This window comes from Silurus meridionalis, chromosome 24, assembly GCF_014805685.1.
Source record: "Silurus meridionalis isolate SWU-2019-XX chromosome 24, ASM1480568v1, whole genome shotgun sequence".
Taxonomy (NCBI): Eukaryota; Metazoa; Chordata; class Actinopteri; order Siluriformes; family Siluridae; genus Silurus; species Silurus meridionalis.
The window spans coordinates 10,303,899-10,329,139 of NC_060907.1; the positions used below are offsets into that span (position 1 = coordinate 10,303,899).

The following is a 25,241-nucleotide window of genomic DNA, read 5'->3' on the forward strand; positions in this document are numbered from 1 at the left end:
ACCACATATGACTGAAAAAGTCAGGTGTCACAATAGTTTTGGATAGACGGATGGATAGATGGTTAATGAAATAAAAAAAATAAACAGAATAAATATGGATGAAACTTATGCTTTAAATTGCTAGACAGAGATAAAATGCCAGACCAGTGTGATAAAGTGGGTGTGACTTTAAAAAAAGATATAATGTAATTACCTGATGATAATCACAGTGCAGTAGTTTGTGTCTGTGGTTAAAATGTTAATAGCTGGCTGGTATTTCCAATGTGTGTGTGTGTGTGTGTGTGTGTGTGTGTGTGTGGCAAGAGGAAGAGTTTAAATTTGATAGAGATAAACATGCATGGATGCATTTACAGAACAAGAGACTGAGACTGACTGCATCTGGACAATCCTTTATGTAAACAAATGAGAAGTCAAAGTTTTACAGCCTGTAGCTCTGTACTGTTTCTTCTCTTTGATGAACAAACTGTATTATACACATACTATATAAAACATTTGTCCTAACTATAAAAAAATTATCTTAATAACCAATTGTGTTTATTGTTACAGCATTTGTCTGGGCGATTCCGTGTCCTGTTGTGGTGTGTCTCGTGGTTTTCCCGAGGCTGCAGTAGGGGTTAAGACACAGGTGGCAAAGTATCCGTTTTTCCGAGTCCAGACTCAGTTGAAGTTCCTCTTCCTGTTTATTTGCCCTTTGTAGTTTGCTCGCTCGAGTGAAACGGTGTGTTCATTCTGAGGCTTATTTAACTGTTTATGTAAATCTGAATTCTGTGGGGTTTAGAGATTTATTAGTTTTGTTAGTAAGGTCTAGTATATTTTTTATGCAAATAGAAACTAAAACAAAATCTGTATAGCTTGGATGTATATGGTTTTTAAATCTGCTTTATTCTTCCCCTATTTTTTCCCCAAAATGGTTGCCAGCATAATATGACTGCTATCAGTTGAGTAGGTTTACAGGGAATAAGGCGTAAGAGACCCCTTCCAACCAGAGAATACGGTCAATTTTGCTCATTTTTGGCTAATGGATAACTGAATTAAGAGGAGCAATTCAACCTGATTCAAATGCCATCCAGCTGGTACAAGTTATAATAAAATATTAGCTAAGATCCATTAAATCGGGTTTCCTAATGTAAGAGGTTTACAAAAAGGCATGTCAGGGCTTAATATTTGGATGTTGCTTTTAATTCATGTATTCATAATGACCTATTACAGTACTTTTTTGTGTAGATTAAAATGTGTGTATTGGATATTTTAGTACAGTGAAAATGCCAAATGGAAACATCTCACCATGGTGAATGTTGAGAAATGTCTTATCCAGTGTTTTTTTTTTTAGTATTGCCCCATCAGCATTCAGATTCAGTCATATGCCTCCTGTTTGGGTTTTTAACGCTTTCGATTTTTCTTTTTGTGTTGTACAGGAATAGTCATTAACAGGCAGTTTACAGGAAAACGTCCCCAAAAAATTCTGTAAAAGGAGAACATCACTCAGTAATGATAATGACTTGCTTGGAAAAAGAAGCAGTTACAGTATGTCCACATTTCATTGAACACCAGGTCCTAATTAGTGCTGATTCATTGTTACAAATATTTTTATTCTTTTTAGCCTGTTTTTTAAACCCCACTCTGGTCATCCTTGTTGGCAGCTCTGTTCAAGTATCCCAGACTGCTTTTAAATAGTCAACCAGTCATATGTTTTTTATAGGCACAGAATCTTGCTAATATGTTTAACATTACATTGTAAAATTTCTACAAAATTCCGGTGTATCTTTTGTTAGCCATTGTGATTTACGTAATCTCGTGGTTCTGTACCACAGAAGCTTGTATGTGTTCGAGAACATTGCATGTTCTTATATTTTCCTGGCTTCTAGTGAATAGGTTATTTTAGGGGAGCTGAGATCAGAATTTAACAGCAGACCTTTAGGCACAGCAAGCCAAATCCTTATACAGGAAAAGGCTGATATTGGACGACCGTTTCCTCTTTTCGCACAGGAAAAAATAACACGAGTCTTCTACATGTGACTTGTTTGACGTCTTATGATGATCGGTAAGGAATAAATCTTGATCGGGGCTTAGAAAAGCAATTGAGTTGTGATTTATATTGTTTAATTTGACTGTGTGCTGTATCAGTTACGTATATATGGTTGAAATGACAGTAAAAACGTACTGACTTGATATAAAATTAGTTTACTAAGATTGTTACTGTAACAGCATGGAATAAACTGTTATTCATCTTATAGCACAACAAAGCTGACAATCGCTTGTTTATGCAAAAGCTTAATCCAGCGTGTGATGTCATGTGACGTGTCCTGTGGTTTTTTTTTTTTTTTTTGTCTGGGTTCATTTTTATTTGAATTGTTGGTTTGCTTACTCATGTCATCTTTTTTGTTACTACTAGTGTTATGTATAGAGCAGTGGCAGGCGGTCAGGGCCAGCAAAGCCTTCTCTGTTGGCCTAAACACGATTAGAAGCACTGACCTACATTTACAACATAAATTCTAATATTTGTTCCATGAAATTGTATTAATTTATTCACAACAGCTTATTCTTTTAATTTCATAGCGTTTCTCTTGGCTGCACTGCTTCCAGTACGTGTATGTTTGATTTTTTTTATTCAATCAGATTTCAGCCTCTGTGCTGCCATTTAAATCTAATCTGCCCAGGGCCTTCAAAGTCTCTTCTGCTGGCTCTTTGACCATAGTCTCCTTAATAAATATCTTTGTTTCTTTAACCAATCAGATTTTATATTCGTGTCACAGGGCAGCTAGCTGGCCCAGCGTAGCATCAGCATTTTTCCGTCCTCTGATTGGTTGGTCGGAGGGAAACTTCGACTGGCAATAAACATCTGTAGCGCTGCACTCATCAATACATCTCAATTAGACTTTTTTTTTTTTGCTTACTGAGGAAGAGAAATTGATCTGGTCTCAGACATACTTAAAAATACATTTTGAAGAAAAGCTAAACATCGTGAGGAGGTCAGCCAACCCTGAAGCTAGCTAGCTTGTCTCAGCCCGGAAAAGGGTTTGTTCTCCACTTCCAGACCTGTGAATTACCACTGACTTACAGCCTCTGAGGAGCGGTGCAAATTGAGTCTGCATCTCTGATGAGTAGGTTGTATTTTATTTACATTTGAATGTTTTTGTCATGTTATTAGATAAATATTGATTCTGAACTGCTCCAGATGATGTAGGTGCACAGTTGAGGTGGTACTGTAGAGGTTTGAAGTCTTAACTGGGTTTCTTGCTTTAGTAAAATGGTATTCACCCACCATATGCAAAATACCTTTCTATCTGTAATGCCACACATTGTTATATCTTATTTTTGTATATTATTGATGGTTTCTATAATCGTGCCGTGATAGTGGTGGTTTAAAGAGGTGGATTAAGTTGGGTAAGTCCCCACTGAAAGCCCAGGAACCAAATGCATGGCCCGACACTGGTATAGAGCTTTCATCAACCTAACATTTTAGAAGTTACAAAATTCTTCTTCTTGTTAAAGTTCTCTCTGTCTTGTTTGAGACTATATTAATGTCCAAAGTGTCAGAAGTTTGCATAATCAAATATATAAATATGACCTCAGGGGAAACATAGCGTTTAGTATTTCAAATAAAGAAACGCCTTTGTTTACAGTTTCCTTGACTTTGACTTCAGTGAGTTGAATTCGTCTTCACTGTCACTTTCTCTTCTTGTTGCTTATGACTATTCCTTTTTTTTTGTCTATTTTATGTCTGAGATTTCAGTCAGAATTGATTAATTTGATTTGAGGTAATGGTATAATTTTGGCTGGAGTAGGTAGTAACAGCGGGTAATCATCTAATCTTTGGCCTCAGTGTTTGAGTTATGAATGGTGAGTAGCAATGACAGCATCCTGTTTTACACCTATGACCTGTACTGCTTTAGTTTGCTTTTATAATGTTGTAATTTTTGTCGTTTTTTTATGTTGAAAATATATATTAGTAAAGACTTTTCTCCAAATCTCTATGTAAAAAAAATGCTTAAACAAAGCATCTTGGGAGCTATTTTGGTGCTGTTTAAAATTCAATCCTTGTGTAATATTTGTATTGAGACTTTTGGAAAAGTTTGTTTTGAGTGCTGGGGATTTAATGCGTTATAAGTTTTCAGTCTAGATCTGTTTTTTAATGCTTGCTGTCAAACTCGGAACTTGTTTAGACATACTGGCATAAAACAGTACTGCAGCATTTTGGTTCGTGTACATTGCGTTTGTTTATTTTTTTATTCAAAATTGAAAAATTAAATGTGTTAGTGTCTTCTTTCCTTTTTTTTTATTTATTACTGATAACAGGAAAGGGAATAGAATAGCCTTTTATGGTTTCTGAGCACAAACGGTATAAAACAGAGAACATGACATAATACAGTACATTTTCTGTGTGTAGTAAGTAAAATATCACAATATTTAAAAAGAACATGTCATGAAGTGTACAGTATTTCCAATAATTTTACAATAAGCATTTAATTTCACTCTTTTATAAGGAAGAAATGTCCACTCGAATCATGTGCACAAATGAAGTAAAGGGTATAAATGACACATTCAGAGATAATAGACGGTGTAGTAAAACATGGGGCCATGGCGGGGCAGGGCGGGATTGTTTGAGGTTGTTTTGCAATGAGTGTATGAAGATTTTTTTGCCCAACATAACATTGTAAGGAGAGAACGTGCGTCAGAATCGCATTTACCGTCACTGTCTAGTTGCCTTTGAAAAGCATGTAGTGACTATTTGTTTTTAGATATAAAAATTGGGCCTGTAGCAACATAAACAGCACTTGAATGACTCTTGATTGTCTTATCATTTTAAATGTGTAGTAATTTGGTGGCCAAAAGTAGGTGAAAACTTCTCTGACTCACGGTGCACTTTGTTGATTTGTTTATGCACTCAAAAATGTTTCATCATTTATTGCATGAAACTGACCCCATTTTCATTGCGCTCTCAACACTGGTGAACGTGATTTCTGGAATTTTTTTGGAGTATAAACCATGTATAAAATATAACATTTTTGTTCTAAACAGAAAGTTGATCCTTTTCCACATTTAGTCCCTATTTGCTTTTATAATAACCTCCACTTTTCTGGGAAGATGTTCCACTAGATTTTGAGGTGTGATTGTGGACATTTTTGCTCATTCAGCCACAAGGGTATTGCTAGAATCAGATACTGGTGTAGAATGAGGAGGCTTGGGGTGCAGTCAGCGTTCCCATTCCTAGCGAGAACCACATGTGGCTGGAAAGTCAGTTGTGCGAATACTTACGTCCAGTGTTGGGCAACCTTACTTTTAAAAGTAACGCATTACAATATTAAGGTTACGCCCTAAAAAAGTAACTAATTACGTTACTTAGTTACTTTTTATGGAAAGTAACGCATTATATTACTTTTGCGTTACTTGTATCTCTTTCACGCCTTACAGGTGTAACAGGTATAATATAGATAATTGCCATTAAGAAATAAATTATATTAGGGCAAAAGACATGTGTGGGCTGCACACCAGTGATGTGGAGGGAGAACATACCTTTCGCTGTCATCTCATAAAAGCTGTAAATTTGCTCTCTATCTCCACTGTGATGGCATCGTACATGTGTCTCCCACGGAAAACTTTTATTCTGAGCAGTCCATAGAGCTGCAGTGGTGGAAAGTCAGCAAAAGTGTTCTATATTTCTGTCTCCATTTCCATATATGCAACATTACACACACACACACACACACACCTGTAGTGCTGTGCTTTGCATGCAGATGTTTTTTTTTTTTTTTTTTTTTTTAAGTGGTATTTTTTGCAGTTAACAAGAGCTTTTCACCAACACATAATCTACACTTAACCATTATTCCTTTCTCCTTTTCCTCCACTATTTCAAAATAATACGAATACTTCCATCACAGTAATGTAATGCTCTGGTTTGCCAACTCCGCTTCTGACCAGCTTCTGTTCCTGCGGCTCGCACGTATGAGTGCGCGATTCTACGTGACTGCGTTCATTTTAATTAATTTATTTTTTTATGCAAAACAATTTAACTGAAAAGTAACTTGCATTCCTTTTTTTAAAAAGTAACTCAGATATTAATGTGTAAATTTATAAAGTAACGCGCTACTTTACTCGTTACTCCAGAAAAGTAATATTATGTAACGCACGTTATTTGTAACGCGTTACTCCCAACACTGCTTACGTCCGTATAGTGTATGTAGTTTTGTATTTGTGTGGGGTTTTTTTTGTTTTTCCAGTTTGGATCAATTTCTTTTATTTCATTTTCTTTCAGAACAAAGGACATGAACAAGCTGTTTTGCAGGTAGAAAAAAGCCGGTTTGTCTTTGAAGGAAATGCATATGCATGGTGATGCATATACATAAGCCATAACAAGAGCTCCTTTTGTTGAGCTCCTTTTTAAATTTAATTTTTTTTTTATGACTCAACATTGTAATTTGCTCAGCATGTTAGATATTTGAGTATTAATTTGTCACTGCAATGACAAAACATGCTTTCCAATCTAGTCAACTTTTTTTTTTCTTCAGCCACCAGTATACCACAACACCAGTATGATGGGTATGATTTTAATATACAATCAAATATTTACACCCCTTTAAATAATTAATGAACTGGTTTTAGATTTCAGTGCAGTCTGGGTTTGAATGAAAAAAAAAAAAAAACCCACACCTCAAATATATGAACTGGTGGACTTTCCCCTTAAATGCCTTCGTTTCCCACCGATAACACACAGCTCTGTGTAATCTATACACTGCCCTGGAGCTACTGTCACACACATGGATAACTTTATTGATGAAGGACCATTGTGTTGGACTTCTTTTAGCTTCTTTTATCTCATCCTTAGTGTCGTGGGTGTGGTGTAAGAGAGTATCTAAGTTTAAAGAAAGGTAGGGGACTTTTTTCTGGTTTTAATTATGACCAGTGGCTCATATTACTTGGATTACTGTTGTATGTGACCTTTCAACCTGCATTCAAGAATACTGATGTGGTAAAGGAGCTCACTTACAGAAGACAGCAACAGTCTAGCAGGTGCTTCACCTTCTCCAAGTTCCTTTAATACTTAGACTTTCATGTAACTACAGTTACATCTCCACCACATGAAATGTAAGTCACCTTATAAAAAAAATAAATTCACCTTTTTTTCTTTTCTTCAACTAATCAAAAAATGTAATTATTTCCAACTTTCTTTTTTTGCATTTCATGAATATACAGTAATTTGCAATGTCTAAGCCTTGCATACAAGCCAAAAAACAACAACAAATTGAATACAACATATAAAAAGCGTTATTTCGATGTGAAGAAATGGCTGTTACAATTTTTAACACATACAAGCATGTAGAATTTGGAGTCAATTCATTAAACCTGTGGTTTGGCTATTGCATTTACTCAAAATAAGAATTTTCAAACTAAGTTGCATTGTGTAAAAAATTTACACAATGCACAGGGCACATTAAACCTGGATATTCAGAGCCAGAAAGTTCATTTAGGTTTCTCTCTCTCTCTCTCTCTCTCTCTCTCTCTCTCTCTCTCTCTCTCTCTCTTTGTCTTAATGAGTATCAGAGGCTTTAAAGCATTTCAATTTGTTATAGCATAGTCGAACTAACCAACCTCCAGCCACAAATAAGTGATCGTGTGTGTGTGTGTGTGTGTGTGTGTGTGTGTGTGTGTGTGTGTGTGTGTGTGTGTGTGTGTCTTTCCCAGGCTTGATGAATACACTACTGCATGGGAATTCACAGTATTTGTGAGGAGCCCTGGGGATGCCTCTCTTTATAATTGTGTGTGTGTGTGAGAGTGTGAGTGAATATAAAGGGCACAAGGGTGTGTGTGTGTTGGGGGCAATTGAATGCCCCCATGCAGTTCTCTGTGTGCCCACTTTCCTTATCTGATCACGACCAATCTGTGCTTACTGGCTGCCAATATGCTGTAATGTTGTCATCGTTAGCGTACTGATGTGGTGTTATAAAAATATTGAAACGTATCCGGTTATTTCCAAAAAAATAAGCATGTTGTGTAATAAAAAACCCTGAGCTTTGCTTTTGCAATTTGAGACAATCAGTTAGATCATTCTTTCAGCTATACACTATCAATACACTAACCATCTACAGTATATGAACAAAAGTATTGGGACACTCGACTCTTCCAGCCATATCTGGTTCTTCCCCAAACTTGTAACACAAACTAGCAGGCACACAATTGTATAGGATGTAGCATGAAATTATAGCTTTATTTAAACTAGGAGAAGCAAACCTGTTCCAGTATGACAATACCCCCGTGTACAAAGCCACAGGTCTATAAAGATACAACTTACATGATTTGGAGTGAAAGATCCTGAATGACCCACTATAAAGAGTTGACTGAGTTTTATTAATGCGTTATTAACGCGCTCATTTTGACAATTTTAACGACAACGATTTTATTAAGGCACAATTAATGCAGTGTACATTTCTGTTTAATCATTTTTATTAAAACCTTCAACGCAACATGCATTTATTCATGACGTCCTTTTTTTTACTCAGAAAAAAATAACTCCACCGAAAGGTCATTTTTAATCACTTAACATTTGTTTTACTGATGCACCAAGTTTCAATTTTAGCACCATAGTGCACACATCCGGCAATTAAAACCATCCGTGTGGAAACATAGCAAAAGTTCCGTTTGGTGTCCTGATGATTTATGTCAATTAAAACACCATAATTACTTTAAAACATATACAAGAATATTTTGTCTTCATGCTCTAAGCCGAGTTTGGTTTCACTAACAATAAACATACATTTGCATAAAGGCCATGTTGATTAGAATATTTAAAACATATAAGGTACATTTAGAACTTAATTGCACATTTTTGTCATTTTTATCTGCTATATGATTTGATTGAAAGCCCTAATAGGTATTAATCAGGTGTGTGTGTGTGTGTGTATGTGTGTGTGTGTATGTATGTATGTATGTATGTATGTGTGTATGTATGTATGTATGTATGTATGTATATATATATATATATATATATATATATATATATATATATATATATATATATATATATATATAATATTAAATGGAATACTCAATTTAGTCAATGATAAAATGCTTATTGCATTAATTGAATTTATTCTAATTTTATAAAATATTATTTTATATATTATTTAACCAAGCAGGCATTTTATAAACAAAAATAATAAACTGTAAACTGTGCAAATGTTGATGATAAACTGCGTTTAAAAAAAATAAAATAAAAATTACAAGCAGTTTTGTTTTTGCATTTATTTTCCCCCTAACCGTACCTTGACTTAAAAGCTGAAGTACATACTCAATCGTAAACTTTATGTAACGTTACACCCCTAATGTGTATGTATACAAAGGGCACAAACTGTGTTTCCTAAATTCTTCCATTAAATTACCATGTCTTTGTTTCTTTATAAAATAACAAATAATAATAATAATAATAATAAATTCAAATATTTGGCAATGCAGCTCTGGACTATGGACAAAGTTTTTCTTGAAGACTTAGCTTTTCTATGGGAAGAAAACTTTCTATGAACTTTCTATGAATTTTACAAGACATTATGAAATTAATATCACTATTATTAAAGCTAATGTCATTTAAAAAGTATGTTTTTGTTTGAAACTATGTGGCAAAACATTTTAAAGAATTGAAATCAGTAATATAAATCATTGCTCGGTTTAATAGGTTTAATACTGTAACACTTTACCAAAGCGAGGAGCCGAGCGGGTGTCTCCCCCGCTGTGTAGTCCAATGTTAAGATCTCAATGCTGTAGAGGGCGTCTTTGTCCTGCCCCCCTATTTGATTATTGGCTGCTTATCATTAACCTGGCTGGAGAGTGGCGAGTGACATGGTGACATGCTGCAGGATTTGGCCCCTTGTCCCGCCTCTTCTGTTTTTCTCTGTCTCAGTGTCCCTCCTCCGTTTTTTTTAAAAAATCTATCAATGTAACAATTAGTGCATGTAACTGCTCTGCGTGTTTGTGTGTGTGTGAGAGAAAGAAGGTTATTGTTCTTGAAGAGCTTAGTATAGATACACTTTTAGGCGTTCTTCCCTCTACCTGAGTTTGTGTGTGTGTGTGTGTGTGTGTGTGTGTGTGTGTGTGTGTGTGTGTGTGTGTGTGTGTGTGTGTGTGTGTGGAGCAGGAGGTGTAACCTGAAGCCAGCAGAGTAGGTCCAGCCACATGTGGGTCTGTGTGTGAGTAGGAGAGAAAGAAAGAGAGAGAGAGAGGGGGAAAGTGTGTGTGAGAGAGAGTGAGTGAGACATGGGGTTGAGTGAAGCCCACAGACGGATCGTCTGTCTTCACCGGTGTGGTGTTGTGTATGCCGACCGACCAGAGTTCCACAGTGAAGGCCACCTGGGTAGGGAGTGAGCCACGGTGTGTGCACCGCAGGCAGGATGGCGCTTAACCGAGTGTCCCTGCTCTGCCAGGACATCACACGTCTGTGGCTTCAGCTCAAAGTGACCACAGGTAGGAGACGAGCTCTGCCACAGGGATCCTTTTTATTAAGTAAAGCCTAGTGCTTTAATGATACAAGTTTAAATCTAGCTGCATAACCTACAATACTATGTGCTCGTGTATTATTACAGTGAGTTAGTTAGGATTTTCCTTTAGGCTGGAATGTGTCAATCAGGATAATAGACAGAATGGAAATGTGCCAGGTCTCTTTAATGGTTAGTGGTACAGTAGATATGTGTGTGTGTATATGGAGACTTCATAACTTATTATTATGGTCTGGTCCTGCATCTTGTATGATGTAAATTGAGTCAGTCAGTACATGCACTCTTATGTAAGTGTTTCTTCCTATTATAAAGCAAAATTTCCCTAAGATTTAGGCATTAACTGTTTTTACCTAATGGTTAAATAGAAAAGTGTATATTTATTGTGAATTCAGGAATTTAGGAGTTCCTGGCATTCCAATTTTACTTGGTTAGTATTGTAACTTTTCATTGTTTGCTGTGCATGTGAAGCTTAAATGAGAGAAATAATATAATATGAGTTTAGTTCAGTTTCTTGATGTATGATGCTTTTGGGTTGTAGATTGTTATAGAAATAATTTTTTTTCTATTTATTAGATTTAAGTTGTATGTGTATGTGTGGAGTTCATAACCTGTTCATAGTATTTAGTATCTAGGATTTTGGAATTGGGCCATTAGTTGTGTTGGAATTTTTGTTGTAGTATAAATATAATATAATATTTTTGTGTTTCATAAATTCGAATTTGTTAATTGTGAATAAGCCCAATCAACTAATCTCTTTCAAGCTCAGAGTGGTAATAAAATTGACAACAATTGTCCTGCAAGCATATTTTTTGTATATCAGGACTTCTGTTTACTTTATCATTGTTTGGAGGTCACACCGGCCTTCACACCGTCCTCGCTTTTTATCACGCCTTATGGCTTTTCAGAGTTTTGTTTACACACTCAAGTTGTTTACTTTCAAATTTACTCTTTGCTCTAACGTCCACACTTTCTACGAGTGTGTGTCTCTCTCTCTCTCTTTAGCTCTCTCTCTGTTTAATACGTTATTAGCATGTGTTAGCTCCTGTTTCTCCTCTGACCGTGTGTCGAGTACAGCGTTGGCATCGGATTTGGGTTTAAATTCCTACAGCCACTTTGTGCTGGCATCATCGAGCCGACGATGCTTAGGCTTTAGAGCCAAGCTGTCATTCTTCTCGGACGTTGCCATGGCTACGGCCTTGGCTCTGCCCAAGCAACATGAGGTCACCACGATTGCAAAACATCCCAGTTCCGGCATACAGAGGCCCATCAGATGAGATTTGCATGAGTTAGCTTAGCAGTGGCTGTGAATAGTAGTGTGCAGGTCTTTTAGAATTTAATCATTACAGAGGATGGAGGTCACCCTGTAAATATGCAAAAATCCCATTCAAATTAGATAATTTTCATGCTTCGGTAAATATTCTGTGGTGCATTTTACAATACATTTTGGAAGCGCATTAAAAAAATTTCCTGTTACCTGGTAACATCGTGCTCCCAACTTTGATAAACAATGGTATAACGTAGGTCTCTCTGTTCAATATCCTTATCCTGACTTCAGATCAATCAGGTTTCATATGCTTGCTTATTTATCAGACTGTCTGTACCTTAATTACGCTGTTATAGGATGCGTGCGTCGTGTGAAAAGGAACAGCAGCACGCTGTCTTCACTTTATTGTGAAAGTCTAATTAGCATTTTGCTAGTGGCCGACATTGGGAGCCACTGCTGGAGCGTGGAGAAGTTGTTTCCTGTCACACACAGTCACATTCCTGCTTTCGAATGTATTCATATATTTATCATATAACATTTTGATGGGTAGTAATATACTGAGTATATATCCAGTATAGTAATGTATATCTTATACTTTTTTGGCATAAATAATATAATGATAGGATTTAAGATAAACCCACAGTGGGGAGATTTTTTGATGTTGCAGCAGCAAAAGAAAAAGTGCAAATACATAGGAAAAAAAAGTTCTGTTTGTTCATGGGTCTTTTAGAAATTAGTCAAATATTGTACATTAAGTGTGTCCTAATTATTTTATGGCTATTCATTAGAAACAATTTTTTTTTTTCCTTTAATTAATCTTTTAGAAACCATTTAAAAAAAAAATAAAATCCAGTAGTTAAATTCAAGATGCCACGATTTACACCCAGTTATTAAGATTTGGATTAAACTCATGGAGTTCAAGTGACCAGTCATATTTAATAAAAAATATAGGGAATGTTAATATGCTGTGATTTACATAGCATTTAGTTGCACAGTGTGAATACGGAAATCACATTGTCAGAGATTCTCATTGTAGGAACAAAACATAATTTTTCCAACAGATACCTTTTTTGTCAGATTTTCATCTGTGCGCTTTCACTGTACTCATGCAAATCACTTTAATTCACTTCACTTTGTCAACTTTTGACATAATTTTATCTCTATAATGCTGCATTTCATGTGTAGGTAGCCGAGGACACAAGTGGAGGCTGATCTTATTTTCATGCCACTCTGTGCTATGGTCCCAGTTTAGATGTTGAACTGTGGATGATATGAAATTGGAGACCACTTGCAAAAAACAGAACTTAAATCTTATTACACATAATTGTATGATTTATATTCTTAATTATATTATGCTCCGCATGAGGAATTTCAGGCATTCAGCTTAGCTGCTAATATCCCAACCAGTGTCTTTCTCATTTTGTGTTTGTATGTGCATGGTGCTTGCATTCAAGAGTTATTATTACATTGGTGTTGAATTCTTGTTTCTGATTGGTCAGAAGAAGCTGATTATTTTCCAGCTACAAGTTGTAAATGATTGGTTTGTATAGACAGACAGACAGAAAGATAACATGGAAAAAATAAACTAATATGGTCTGACTTCTATGTTTCACAACACACTAGCATGACTGCCATCATTTCCATTTTGCTAACAGTTGTTAAGGCTGATATTAGCTCTGCTCACATATGCAAGTGCCAGCTGTTACAGCACGTGTGTATGTACAGTCCAGATCTGCACATGCTTTAGCACACTGTCGCACCATATGCACTAATCTTAATTGTGCTATATGCTCTCTGCTTTTTTGAACATATTTCTGATAGATGACTTTCTGGGCGGAGGATGATAATCCTGTGTGTGCCTGTTAAAGGCCACAAATCTGTTTGTGTGCACGTGTGATTATTGTATACTATGTATTTTAAGCACACTCATGATCGCAGTGGCTTTATCGGTCTGTAAATAGCTCACCTGCCCATTCAGTCCAAACACACACCTATAATCATCCGCCTTTGTAGTACAGGCAAGCTGCGACACGACTGTCTGGAGAGCACTTAAACGACACGAGAATGTAATGTAAACCTGCACTGCTTGTAAGGACATGATCCAGAACAAGACCATCAGTAGTGTTTTCATACGGTGAACCTTTTGCATCCTGCAATTTCTTTTAGTCTTGGTGTGTAATTTGGTGTTTTTCATGTTTAGAACTGATTCAGTGCTGAGTAGTACATGTTCCTGTAGATGATACTGACTTGTAAATAATGCACACAGCGGACATGTTAGCAGGTTGAGCAGAAGGGTAAAAAGATGCTAGGGGTCTTCTCTTGTATCAGGAAGTACAAAAGAATTGAGAATATTTGTATTTATAAGTAATGCTTTTTCTTGGACCATAGAAAAAATATGGTAGCCAATGGATTGTGACTATAAAGGATTATTGTTTTTACATCCACCTGGAGTTTCTGTTAAAGATAAAAGGGATTAAAAAAAAAAATATATATATATATATGTGTGTGTGTATATATATATATATGTGTGTGTGTATATATATATGTGTGTGTGTGTGTGTGTATATATGTGTATATATATATACATGTGTATATGTGTGTGTATATATATATATATATATATATATATATATATATATATATATATATATATATATATATATATATATATATATATAGTGAGGGAAAAAGTATTTGAACACCCTGCTATTTTGCAAGTTCTCCCACTTAGAAATCATGGAGGGTCTGAAATTGTCATTGTAGGTGCATGTCCACTGTGAGAGACATAATCTAAAAAAATCCAGAAATCACAATGTATGATTTTTAACTATTTATTTGTATGATACAGCTGCAAATAAGTATTTGAACACCTGAGAAAGTCAATGTTAATATTTGGTACAGTAGCCTTTGTTTGCAATTACAGAGGTCAAACGTTTCCTGTAGATTTTCACCAGGTTTGCACACACTGCAGGAGGATTTTGGCCCACTCCTCCACACAGATCTTCTCTAGATCAGTCAGGTTTCTGGCCTGTCGCTGAGAAACACGGAGTTTGAGCTCCCTCCAAAGATTCTCTATTGGGTTTAGGTCCAAAGAGCATCTGATACAACTGAGTGCCTCCAGATTTGTGGTAACAGTTTGGAGAAGATTCACATATGACTCTGAATGTCAGGTGCCCAGATACTTTTGTCCATATAGTGTCCATTTCGTGTTAAATAATAAACGGACTGATCTGATTAACTGCTGGTTCAAAATCATTTCTCGAATGACATTAGCATCTAGAGTAAAAAAAAAAAAAAAAAAAAACATCCAATTGAAGGATGTCTGAGTGTGATGCAGAAGCTGAGCTACACAGACAAGAGGCTGCGGAAGTTACCTCAGTGATACCAAAAACATTATTTCTGAAGTATACTTTTGAGATTAGCAAAACAAACATTAGCGTTTTGTTCTGTAACCACACCTGTTAGACTAAGTGATTATTTTCGTGCTGTAATAGTTCCTGTTGAAACTTCTATGGCTGATGTCTGGCTTTGTTATCTCAAACAAATCATCTTTCTGAGGTGGAATAAAGACATTGAAACATGCTAATTTTCCTTTCTGCTACCTCACCTTTTTTGTTCTCTAGTACTTCCTTTAAGACTGAGGTGTGGTATTCAGCCATTGCATATTTACATTTTAATGGTTTGCTGTTTGTCTTTAGTCAGGACATTTAACGTTTCCGTAAGAGATTACTGAGCTGAATGTCACATTGTGGAGTGTCAGCTGGAGTTTGGTCACTCTGCACGTAAACATGGCTAATAGCAGGTTAACTAGCAACAGCTTTTTCGCTCAAGGGTTCTAAAGTCATCTGACTAAAGCAGGCCGATGTTCAACAGACAATTAGCAACTCAGTACTCTATATTAGCCTCAAAGCTAGTCTACAAACAAAGAAGCCCAAGTCTAAAGTTCAGATACAAAAAACAAGCATGTCCTCAGGGACGTTTTGTCCTGAGCTTTTTAATCACACGATGTTCAAAGATGATCTTCAAACCAAGCTCTTAGAAGGTTGTTTTCATTCCCCAGCATTTTTTTATTCTGTGGTGCTTCTATAATAAAACAAAACAAAAAAGAAAACATCTCTGGCAGCTTGTTCGTGTTCTCACAAACTTTCAGAATTCCAACACTGAACTGCTACTTTTCTTCATACTCTGCAAATAACATACTGCATATTGTTATTTGCAGAGTATGACGAAAAATAGCAGTTCAGTGTTGGACTTCTGAAAGTTTGAGTTAAACTCCAAGCACGAACAAGCTGCCTCTCTTCTGGGCCCATAACCCTCAACTCTGATATAAGTAGGATAATTGTGTGTGTAGTGTGTGTATGTATAATGCATTCGGAAAATTATTAAGAGCCTGATTGATTTCTTTATTTTTTCCTATTAACTGACACTCAGTACCCCATAGTGACAAAATTAAATATCACATGTACATAAGTATTCAGACCCTTAACTCAGTACTTAATTGAAGCATCTTTGACAGCAATAACAGCCTGAAGTCTTTTTGGGTATAATGCTACAAGCTTTGCACACCTAGATTGGGGGATTTATTTCCATTTTTCATGGCAAATCTTCTCAAACTGCATCAGGTTGGAAGGAATTGTTTTGATTGGAGAAAACAGGCTTTAATAAAGAAACACTGAGCAATGGGACAAGGCAGAAACACAGTCCAAGGTCTGAAACACAGGCCTGGGTGGTTGGAGGGAAATACTAGACAGACACTAAAATCCTGGTGCATGAGGAAAACCATGTGCCAGCGGCGGACACGGCAGGACCTGAGGCGAACTGCCACTGGATAGAACGCCTTGGAGGTCAGGAAAGGTCGGAAGAAGCGTGGAGCGGGCCTCCAGGTGGCTGCTCTAAGCACTTTCTGGCCGATGTGATGAGGCAGAGTGATGCCCTCTGCGGACACCCGCTCGTTAGCAAAACCCAGGGGCCAGGCGAACACCTTGGAGAAACCCGGGGGTGGAGCAACGTAGTCAGCAAGGCTAGCGAGCAGAGCGGTGCCTTTGGAGGGACCCTGGAGCGGAGCGGAGCGGCTCGGCAGGTCGGAAGATCTGGGCAACGTCCTAAGTCTGGCAGGAAGGCTGGGGTTGGGCAGCCCAGCAGAGCAAAGGGGCCAGAGCCGTTTTAGTCCCGAGCTAAAGTCTTGGGTGACCTTAAAAACCGGGTGGCGTGGGAAAAATGGCAAGATGGCCGCCGACGCAGAAGTGTGCGCCACAAACCCGGAAGTGCACACCATGTGCCCGGAAGGTCCTGACAATCACCACTTTGAAAGGAGTCTCCAGTGACAGTGCTTTTGTAACAGTGTTCACTACCGTAAGCTTTTAATGTGTGAGCTAAGAAAAACTTTTTTTTGTAATTTATACAGATCAATCTTTAATAGTGAGTTATTATGGTCAACCTTGTTTTTAAAGTCAAAAGTTTATTTGTTTTCGTTTCTTTTTTTTAATTCACAAAAAAGCAGTGCTTGAAATGGCCTTAAGCTCAAAAAGGGTCACTTTAAACATCCTCATTGAAAACTCCATAAGCATGTGTGTGAAAAGAAAAAAAAAACTATATATATAATATATATATATATATATAAAAACAATATTAATCTTGTAGTAATCTTGTCCTGCAGCTGCTCAGTGTTTGTGTGTGTGTACTGATTCGTTTACATTAAAGATGGCAAAACACACACACACACACACACACACACACAGCTATACTGCCTCACTGCAGTTTACTGCACCCTGTAAATCTGCTTACAGTAATCCAGTTCCCTTCCCATAAGGCTACACCTTACTGTTTACCTACGGTCTTCCTCAGTAGATTTTGCCTCCAGTATTAAGACATTTCTTAAGTCTCTTTACTTTTCCTGTATTTTCTCAGAATTTTACGCTTTCTTCAGCACTGCATTTCACCCCAGTGTTAATTCATTTCACACTTTCAAGGTTGAGTGACCTAAAATCGCAAGAAATAAATGGTTGAATTGTAAAGTTATTCTATTGAGTGTTTGTCACTTTTGGAGCCATGACATGACTTTTAGTAAAATCAAGGTGTCTCTTCTAATATTTTCTCTCTTTTTTCATATCTTTTTGCTCCAGATGAGATCATGCAGCAGGAGACGAGTCCGCTGTGCGCGGCAGACATCAGCCCTGACCTCCGGAAATGCTTCGCCTTCCTGTCAGGTGAGACGGATCTCACAGCTGCTCGTTATTACCCCACAGATGCTTTTATAACTGCTTCTCTCGTGAAGCTGAAGATCAGCCTTTGAATCAGAGGAAGTGATGCTGGATTAGTGGAATAATGAGGAAATGCAAAGCAAGCAAACAATGATCATCAAATACACTTCATCCATAATCAGTGTGTTTTATAGTTCACATTAGGCAGAAAACACTGAATACACAATTTAGTCCATAGAAAGGAAATCTGAGCCTTTACAGTTCTTACGCATGGATAAAACACCCCTACAGAAGGATATTTATAGAACTGGCTGCTATTGAGGAGTGCAAATTCAATTCGCTGTATGTCATGGGGTTTAGGAGTCCACAGTCAGCATTATTTATTTATAAAAGTACGCACTGTTCGTACCACACACACACACACACAGTCTTTCATGCAGGGTTTTAGTTAATGAGAATATTTCAGGAGACATTTTCATAACTGCCAGGATGTTTACAAATGTTTTCTTTCATTAAACCCAAAGATTTATTTTATACTGTAATACAACAAGCAACACCTAAATGAACAGTATGAATACTGAATACTGCTGTATAACATTATGACCGCCTGCCTAATATTGTGTTGGTCCCCCTTTTGCTGCCAAAACAGTTCAGACCTGTCGAGCATTTACAGCATGAACTTCTTCAGCAATTTGAGCTACAGGAGCTCGTCTGTTGGTTTGGACCACACGGACCAGCCTTCGCCCCCCACGTGCATTAGAGACCATGACCCTGTCACCGGTTCACCACTGTTTTTTTCGTTGGATCATTTTTCATAGATACTGACCACTGCATTCATATAAACATCACAATTTGGCCCTTGTCAAATTGGCCCAAATGCTTACGCTATTTTTCTTCCTTCTAACACATACATTTTTGAGGACGAAATGTTCACTTACTGCCTAATATATACCTCCCAATATAACTGGTGTTATGATGAAGCAATAATCATTGTTATTCACTTCACCTATAATGTTATCCATGATTGGTGTAATTGCCAGTGTCTCAGGAAGGAAATGGGGAAAAGCATGCTCTCTGCAAAAAATACAAAATAAAAATAAATAAATCTAAACCATTTTGTGGCAGATCAGGACATGCAAGATGGCTAAAACATTTTATTGGCAGAAACTTTGAACACGCATTCCTCCATATAAAGTCTTGAAATCATTGTTTTCTGCATTTTCTTTTGTTTTTAGGTGCATTACAATACTGACATCATTACAGCCAATAATATACCAATAAGATCCAGTTTCTATTAATGTTTAGTAAAAGGTGAAGTCTATAAAAATAAATTTTGTATAGTTTGCCTATAATTGCAAAAAACTTGTGAACCATTTTATAGGCAAAAATTAAACTATCAAATGAGAATCTATTAAGATGAGGTATTAGAAGTAATTATAGGTGGCACTTTCCGGGGTTCTTTGGATGTTCCCTCTACAACTGTAGCGTTAGATACATTTTGTGCACTTACCGTATTTTTCGGACTATAAGCTGCTACTTTTTTCCCACGTTTTGAACCCTGCGGCTTAAACAACGAAGCGGCTAATTTATGAATTTTTCCTGGGTTTTTTCCGGTTTCACAAACTTCAAGCCAAAAAACTGAACCCCATAACATTAGACCAATTAATTTTCCGAACGGAAACGGAAAATGCACCTCACCTGTGTTCTGAGCTGCACGGCATCGGGAGAAAAAACTTCCATCGGGTGATTTTTAAACGCACAACGATGCCAAAAGATAAACTCCCGAGAGAAATCCTTGTGAAAGGAAGGAGGAAGACAGAGAACAATGACTTACTTGGTAGGCTACTGTTTAGATACAAGCCATGTAACGCGTTGAGTCTGGGTCAATATAAGCACAGACAGGTTTCCAAAACTTCAAAAAGCTTTTTTATTTTTCTTGCCAACAGCGTTAAGGGTTAGTCAAAGGAACTTAGAAATGAGCATCAGAAAATAATAAGGATTTATTCCTCCGTCTTGAACACACGCAGTAATACCAGAAAAAATGCAGTGCCAGGCTATTCCCAAAATACCGCTATGCTCCTAAAGGAAGTGCAACATATTTCACCCGTTACACCGTGTGTAACGTGTCTTTCGTTAAAGCCTGTGTAAAGTACATTAGTGTAGATGGCCTATAGACAAGTGTGGCTTATTTATGTTAAAAATAAAAATATTTGTAAAATGTAGTGGGTGTGGCTTATATATAGGTGCGCTTTATAGTCCGTAAATTACGGTATCTGCAACGAGCTTCAGAATCGTGGTTGCAATCTTGTAGTCTAAGTATGTGCACCTCCATATACATGGATGCACAGTATAGCAACCAGATTGGAAAATGATTACAGCTCCTTGTCTTTTGTTTGAAACCAACAGTGAAGATTACATTTGCAAGGTTTGTGAAATAACTGGCCATGGCAGTGAAAAGGTTGAGAAGTGGTGGTTTACTGATAGATAAATTATACAGATAAAAGTTTGTGAACATCCCATTCCACATTCAGTAACCATTTGCTCTTATACTGTGATAACCGACACTTTTCTGGGAAGATGTTCTCTTGATTTCGGAGTGTGCTTGTGAGGATTTGTGCTAATTTAACCACAAGGGCGTTAGTAAAGTCAGGTACTTTTGTAGGTGAGGTGGTAGGTATTCTGAGGTGTTCAATATGGTTGAGGTCAAAGCTCCGTAGCAGGCAACACAAGATCCTCTACTCCAGCCCATGTAAAGCATATCTTCATGAAGCTGGTTTTGTGCACAGGGGCATTGTCATGCTGGAACATGGAAAATTGTATGTCATTACATCCTATACAATTGTGTTGTTTCACGTTTGTGGTAACAGATTGGAAAAGAATCACATTGGCCATACGGTATAGATAGCAAATCTGGCATGTGAGTATGTGTTTGATTAAAAACATAAGTGCATTTAAACAATAACATAAAGATTCATGACAATCACATCTTAAAGTCTTTATGACTTTCGCAGTGAAGTCACAGTTCACCACCACATACACAAAGCTAAAGAGTCCAAGTTTGATACTTACACGTGTCCCAGTTAGGACCTGGTTCAGGTTCAGTCATCCTGAATAATTCAGGGTTTCCATGACACTGTAAGCTGCAGCACTGCTGGGTATGAGATTCATAGAATGGTGTGTGTTTGGGTGTGTTGGCATATTGGAATTCAGGGTTTCTTTATTTTCCCATTCATTATTGCCTCAAGATGCATTGTTTAGGTTAATGATGTATCTCTATTTAGCTGCTACAGTATGATCTATGTTTAGAATTGTTTCTGTGGTGTGGTTTTTACTTCTTTTCATTTTTTTCCCTTCACTTTTAATCCTGCGTATATGTGAGAAAGAGCAAGAGACTGACCACTGATCTTGCCTTATTCCTCCACCCACAGTAAATGACAGACTTCCACTGCCAGTCTCACAGTATGTTTATATAACGCGCTTCTCTTTTAGCCGTTTCCCTCTCGCTCTTTTCACACACCACCTTTGATCTCATAACCGAAGTTTACTTCATCCTTGTTCTGATAACAGGAAGCAGTTTGTTTAGTGGTGAAATGTGTGTGTGCCAGTCCATCTGTGTGTATATATGTTTGGAGGCAGAACAGAGGGCTGAACTGACCTTGTGTTTGCCCCTTACACACACACACACGTACTGTGACACATTGACACACTTGTAGCAGATGGGCTTTGGGTCTCTGGGTTTGCACTGGTGATGATAAATAGGACAGCAGCACGATTTATACTAAGGACATTGTGAGTTTGGTGAAGATTTGTTATTTAATTAATTTTTTTATTTGTACAGAATTGATTAGATATACATTTTAGCATCATAAACTGTCTCTTAGTTAATCCCTAATGAGAAAGACAGTGAGTGGTGAAGGAGAAAAAGAAAAACAGAGATGGTATGAGGAAGAACCATTTAAGGGAGCCAGAGAGAACCCGTCCTCATCTGGGTGACATGGAATTTCCATTCATAATAGCTTATTAAGTGCTAACTCGTGTACACGAATGGTTTTAATTTCCAAGCTGTCAAGAAAAAGCTAAATGTAGCTTCTTTGGACAATTTCAAATGTAAAAACATATTCAGGGTTGTTCAACTCTTGTTTCACATGTTAGTTGTAGTTTCTTCATAGCTTGTCAATGATTTTTATGCATTTCTGTTTGTACAAATTTCACAAGACTGGTAGAACGAACAAACGCTTGTGATTTTGTGGCTTCTGTGAGGATTTAAAACATTCAAAAATAAAATAATTTCTGACCTTTTTATTAAAGTAGCTCTAGGGTGAAATTCTGAAACCTATGCAGAAAATCCTGCAACATATTTACTTTAATATATTGAGGTACGTGTGAAATACCAATGTGGTTAGCTTGCATAATAGTATTGCATATGCTCCATATAAATAGATATATAGCTAGTCTAGCTAGCAATTTCAACAAAGCTTGCATATGGTGTAAGAGATCTGAATGCTTTGTAATTACAATTGGTTAATTTATATGGTTAACACACAGGACAACTGGGGGAGAATCCTGTTCAAACCCCCTTTCTGGGACTTATTTAGTAGATTTAGTAGCTCCCCCCCAAACATCCTCAAATCGTTTTTTGTGCCACTCGACACCCATGTACATATGATTGATGATTGGGATAATACTAAGTGACTGCCTTTAGTGAGGCCTTAACACAATGATGAACACACAGCATGAGAGTACCCAGAATCATCACTCACTCACACGTTATGGTGTGTATGAGTGTTCTGCTCCACAACAATGGCTTTAAGTAATCAGGTTTTGTGCATATTGTGGCCTTGTTCTCTACATACCCTCCATATTAAATTTTTGTTCTGTTTTCCTTCACACAGCTGTATAGGGGATGAAAAGTGCCCCCTGGTGGCTGGTTTTGTGTAGGTTTGCTGCAGGATGCCATTTTACAGATTAACACTACAAAATAAATAAAAAATATCTTAGCAACATCTTAATTTATCTGCCATTAACATTGCAATTAGCAGTGCAAACTCACAGCAACCTCTTAAACTACTGGAACGGCAAAACCAATTCATTTGTTTTTGCTAAAGAGTGAAGACATTTGTGTTGCAAGGAGATTTTATATTTTTGGCAAAGGAAAGCAACAAAAGCGTATTACAAAAGCATGAAGGATCTTATTAAAACTCAACAGTGCTTCCTATTTTCCTGATGTTTTTCCCAGGTGGTCGAGGGAAAAACGACAGCCCCATCATCATCTTCCCAGAGTTCCCTGCATTTGCAGAGCTGCAGGAAGAAGAGTTTCACAACGTGCTGACGTACCTGACCAGCATTCCCAGGTGTGTATTCACTTCCTGATCGATTTCTATTTAACCCTGTGTCTGACTGTGATACCCCAAAATCATATCCATTTGCCAAGGTTTTCTTAGTGCTTCCTACAGACCAAAAGTGCTAATGCATAATTCAGAGAGTGGTAGGTGAGCAATGATCAATTTGGTACACAGTAGTCCAAGGCTAAGCCTACCATCTGAAGCTTGTGGGGTCAAAACCTGAAAAGGAACCCAAGAGACCTGTTTTTCAATTGGGAGGCGGGATCTTCTCCAGGCTAATTGATTGACAAGCCAATGATTGGCCAATTTGTCTGCCACAGAATTGAGCCATGTTCTTGTCCATGTGTAGTCAACACTTAGAAAGCATAGCATGTGAGTGTTTGTCATGAGACAGAGCTACAGTGGTGTGGAAAAGTGTTCAGATCATCAAACGTGTTTAAATATTAGTAAAAGATAACACAACTGAACACATGCAGTTTTTAAATGAAGGTTTTTATTATTGAGGGATAACAAATTGAAATGTTTTTCATGGTGATATGCTTTCCTGCTCACCACGGATGTAAAGAGTGATTCTTTGACGGTGGTGGAAAGTAATGAAGTAAAAGTGGTTTCTGTACTCAAGTAGCATTTTCGTGTATCTGTTCTTTACTGAAGTATTTCCATTTGAGGAGACTTACTTCACTACATTTCACTACAAAGTCAATCTCAATTTCATATCATTTTAATAGATATCAGTGTTTGACTCATTTATATCACACTATTAAAAGAGAATGAATTCTTTTCACATGAACTGTGTTGATTAAGCGAAGAAACTTGTGACATAAATGATAATTGGAACATTATAGACATAATAAATCATAGTACTTTGGATGCTTAAGTACATTTGAAGGAAAATACTTTTGTACTTTCACTCAAGTAAGATTTTAAAGGGAGAACTTTTACTGGAGTCATATTTTATCTACTGTGTCTCGACTTTTACTCAAGTACATGGTTTGTGTACTTTGCCCACCACTATTCTTTGGGTAATTGAATCCTTTGTCAAATTACTGCATAATCGCACCATTTTAGAATGTCAATCAGATTCATATTTAAATCATATTGTTTCCACATGCTCATGTCTGACATGGCCATTAACTGAAGCTCTTGAGATAATCTTATGCAATGCACATCTACTACCACATGATTGTATGATCAAATGAGTGCAACATGTGAGAGTAATTACAGTACCATTTAAAAGTCAAGTAGCTTCATACTTACATACAGTACATACATAATTTCCTATTTCTTCTTGTTTACCATTCAGCTAAATAAAGTGCTACCAGATATTTTTTTCCACACTCAATTGTTGTTTTTCCTTGTCTATATTTGTATGAAGTATATTGTCATCATAGTGTGCAGCGTTGTTAGAATATAGTACAAGTGACGCTTTTATGTTTGAAATTTTGCCAGCAGAGGTCGCTGTTCACATATTAGTATTGCATCGTTAATATGCATCTACATATTATTGATGATCATGAGATTTTTAGCACTTGGACAGTTAAAGAAAGATGTGTGTGTGTGTGTGTGTGTGTAGCATCCTTATTCATACTCTTATATTTCACATCGTCTTTAATGGTGTAATAACAGTGAAATGTCACGCACGGCGATTTTGCTATGCAGTCGCCTGCAGATTGAACATACTTAATATTCATTACAAAAATCTTTATTCATGTACAAGCTTGAAATTGTGCTTATGGAGTGCCTAACCTTCCCCTCTCTGTCTGGCTTGGTCTTACTGCTGTCTCATGGGAATAGCGACCAGCAAATGCAGGAAGGGAGGGGAGAAGGGGGTGTGAAGGTGAAACACATGGAAATGGATGGAGGGGACGCTCTAATTGCCTGAGGTTTTCTAGTGGAAAAGGAAGCTGATGTGAATTTAATTTGGTGGTGCTTTTGTAAATGAGTCCTCTAAATA

At 37.1% G+C, this 25,241-nt stretch overlaps 1 protein-coding gene across 6 annotated transcripts in view; it reads left to right on the forward strand.

Annotated features, from left to right (window-relative positions):
• mcf2la (mcf.2 cell line derived transforming sequence-like a) overlaps positions 1–25,241 on the forward strand; it is an 88,707-nt gene that overhangs the window by 24,308 nt on the left and 39,158 nt on the right. For 3 of the 6 annotated variants that reach the window (XM_046837243.1, XM_046837241.1, XM_046837242.1), the window contains exons 2-3: positions 17,868–17,951; positions 23,182–23,296. In XM_046837243.1, the coding sequence (XP_046693199.1) occupies positions 17,868–17,951; positions 23,182–23,296 (199 nt within the window). Of the gene's footprint in view, positions 1–10,068; positions 10,450–17,867; positions 17,952–23,181; positions 23,297–25,241 lie in introns of those variants that run through there. The other 3 variants (XM_046837244.1, XM_046837247.1, XM_046837248.1) reach the window with 2 other exon arrangements.